Genomic DNA, 3,347 nt, shown 5'->3' with positions numbered 1-3,347 from the left:
CTTGTGTGCCATTGTTGCCGCCAGGACATCCCAGCACAACCGCCACACCACTCCACCGTCGTCGCCCGAATAGCCCAGCACAACCGCCACACTACTCTACCGCTGCTGAGGAGGAAGAGGAGTGTCGAGCGAAGAGGAAGACCATTATGGCGTCGGACACGATGGAGATCCTGGAGGAGGACACCGTGAAGGTGTCAGCGGAGATGATCATGGTGACGGGGCCGCTTGGAATGCCGACCCGCAACTTCAAAGCACTTACAAATGGGCAAGATTGAAATTGAACTGTTGAAGTAGCTCCAGACATCGGGAGCTACAACGGAGATCGGCAATTCCACCAAGTATACCGACAAGGCATATCTAGGCAGGCAGATGTTAACGCGGGCATCCTGGTCGCATTAACATAACGCTAGACCAAGACGACCTTGGTGACATTAACATATATTCCGAAGAAGAAGAAGAAGAAGAAGAAGAGTAACTGATGTTGGGCCGACGCAGATTGATTCACGCACATGCTGTCAAGTGTCGTAAACGGGATGGAAAAAAAAAGAGGAGTATTGGGCCAAACCAGGGCCACCCCCATTCCCTCTCCTCTCTGCCACAGCCCACAGCCCACGGACAGAAAACCCTAGCGACGCCAGCTATAAAAGATCTCACCTTGCCAGACGCGCCGCCGCCGCCGCCGTCCGCACAGCACAGCCCAGCACCGCCGCCGCACCACCACTCTACCGCCGTCGCCGAGGAGGAGGAAGAAGCAGCGTCGGGCGAAGATGAAGACGATCCTTGCGTCGGAGACGATGGAGATCCCGGAGGAGGTGACAGTGAAGGTGTCGGCGAAGATGATCTCGGTGACGGGGCCGCGCGGGACACTGACCCGCAACTTCAAGCACCTCAACCTCGACTTCCAGCTGCAGGAAGGCGGGCGGAAGCTCAAGGTGGACGCCTGGTTCGGCACCCGCAAGACCATGGCCGCCATCCGCACCGCCATCTCCCACGTCCAGAACCTCATCACCGGCGTCACCAAGGGCTTCCGCTACAAGATGCGCTTCGTCTACGCCCACTTCCCCATCAACGCCTCCATCACCGCCGCCAACCGCGGCATCGAGATCAGGAACTTCCTCGGCGAAAAGAAGGTAAATTTCTTTTTTTTTTCCTTTTTGGCCAAACAGTCAGATCGGCGAGCTCGATTTAGTGCTTCTCTGATGTTCTCAGCTTTTCCTGTGCATAGAAAATGTGTTCTTCTGGTTTAGCTGCGGCAGAAACATTACTGAGTGGACTAGTTTATACGCAGTCAAATCTCTGTTCATGAACCATTCTGTATATGTGATGTGCATGTAGCTTTCTTCTGCCCATCAATCCACCTCTGTGAGTAATTGGAATCATGTAGGTATATGAATGAATGCAATTTGTTCACCTTGGATTGGGATCATTGATGCCAATAATGCAGCAGTTCTGTCAAGCTTATTTGAGATGTTTGATCCCTCAATGCCAATGTTCTCAGAACAGGGGTCAGTAGCATTGTCTACTCTAGTCTTTGTTGGGTGATTGACCCATAGTGCTGCCTAAGACAAACTTGAGTGTGCTATGCCACATTTGACATTGAACGTTTGTGATGTCCGGTTTGGCTTTTATCTCTTGTGACACTACTACATATGTGCATTGTTCAAATCATGTATGAAATGGTACTGATGTTCTTGCTTTCCTTGAACAGGTAAGGAAAGTCGACATGCTTGACGGTGTGACGATCCTGCGGTCCGAGAAGGTCAAGGATGAGATCGTCCTTGATGGCAATGACATTGAGCTCGTCTCTCGCTCTGCTGCCTTGATCAACCAGGTTAGAGCCCTTGCCTATGTGCATCTATACTGTAAACTCGCATATTCGTTTGACTGTGAACCCTATTCTGTATGAGATATTGTATATGCATCTCGAGAATTCTTGCTGTATTATAGTTTTAGATGAACCTGCCTGTTTAGTTCTGTCGATGCGATTTGTTTCATTGGAACACCCACTAGTATTTAAGTGAAACATTTGCCTGTATTGTCTGAATGAATGAACTATTACTTGGTACTCCTACAAGTGTTGCAGTCGCAGCATGTGCTGTATCTTGATATTGAAGTGACGATCATCTCTATGCTAACCATTGATGTTCTGTTTTTTGCTCGAACCAGAAATGCCATGTGAAGAACAAAGACATCAGGAAGTTCTTGGACGGTATCTACGTCAGCGACAAGGGCGCCATCAAGGAAGAGTAGTGTTGTAGTGACCTATCTGCCGCAACCCCTTTGTAGCTTTTAACAGAAACTGCCTTATAGGGTGGGTGTTTTTTTTTTGAGTGAAGAATCACATGTGTTGGTTGCAATCTGTACTGGATCGATCAGGGGTGTCATGTAACTGGAGAGGCTTGTTCCTTGGAGATGTGTTTGTTTCGCAGGTTGATAATACCTCTTGTTATCTGCTGCTGTCTTTTGTTTGCTTGAGCCTTGTTCGCTACTTTGCCTGCTGTTACTGGTGCTACACCTACACTTGCCAATGGAGAAGAACAAGTGATTGACGTGTCCTCTGACTGTAAAAAAAATCAGGGCGAGGCACTTGCAGTTTCGTCCCTACTCAGCCAAGTTTTGTATCTATGTAGTTTCTAAAATAGAAATGTTTGTGTATGACTACTCGTTTTTCCTCCATTGCTTCTTCTTCCCTTGTCTCAGCCACCTCCATGACTCCACCCCACGCACCTCTCCCTTGACACGGCCTGACAACGCAGGTGCTACATGCGGCCATGAGGTTTGCTGGAAGCAGTGGGGAGATGCTGGAACCAATGTCGCTGGAAGCTGCATACGTTGCCTGGGGGATGTTGGAACCTGTGTCGCCGAAAGCTACAACCAGAACTGCTCAAACCAGTAGGTAAAAATGCTGGAACCAACTACTACCGGAACTGCATTCACAAGCAATGGTGCGATGGCAGCGACCTTTTTGCTGCAATTGTCGCTCTTTTTTGCTACTACCGGCGAGGGAATTTGCTACACCCTTCATGGCGGAGCTGCATAGTGCTATGACCTGGCAGCCGATTTTCTTTGCTGGAACTGGTTACTAGCAGAGCTGCAACCACGCGATGCGGGTGCTGGAACCGTTGCCTAGGAAAGCTGGAAGCGGTGTTGAGATGACGACGGATGCTGCTGCTCCTGCCTCGATGAGCTGCAACCGGCATCAACAAAAGCTAAATCCACCTCTTTGTTTTGCTGCGATGGTCATAGTGGGTGAAGCAGTGGAGTCCAGGAGATGACGGCGAGGGACGCCACCCGCACATCGAGCGTTGTCGGCGAGACGACGGGGCAGCGCAACCCAATGCTGCAAC

The 3,347-nt window shown here is 50.0% G+C and overlaps 1 protein-coding gene across 1 annotated transcript; it reads left to right on the top strand.

Moving 5' to 3' along the window:
* The first annotated feature begins 658 nt into the window (after nucleotides 1–658).
* LOC123068189 (60S ribosomal protein L9) lies at nucleotides 659–2,457 on the top strand. Its single transcript, XM_044490677.1, has 3 exons — nucleotides 659–1,130; nucleotides 1,709–1,831; nucleotides 2,167–2,457. The coding sequence occupies exons 1-3, from the start codon at nucleotides 768–770 to the stop codon at nucleotides 2,248–2,250; spliced, it is 570 nt and encodes a 189-aa protein (XP_044346612.1). The 5' UTR covers nucleotides 659–767; the 3' UTR covers nucleotides 2,251–2,457.
* Nucleotides 2,458–3,347: the final 890 nt, after the last annotated feature.

The sequence above is a fragment of the Triticum aestivum genome, chromosome 3B (genome assembly GCF_018294505.1).
Source record: "Triticum aestivum cultivar Chinese Spring chromosome 3B, IWGSC CS RefSeq v2.1, whole genome shotgun sequence".
Taxonomy (NCBI): Eukaryota; Viridiplantae; Streptophyta; class Magnoliopsida; order Poales; family Poaceae; genus Triticum; species Triticum aestivum.
Note: the sequence above shows the minus strand (reverse complement) of the source record. Positions and strands in the feature narration are given on the sequence as shown.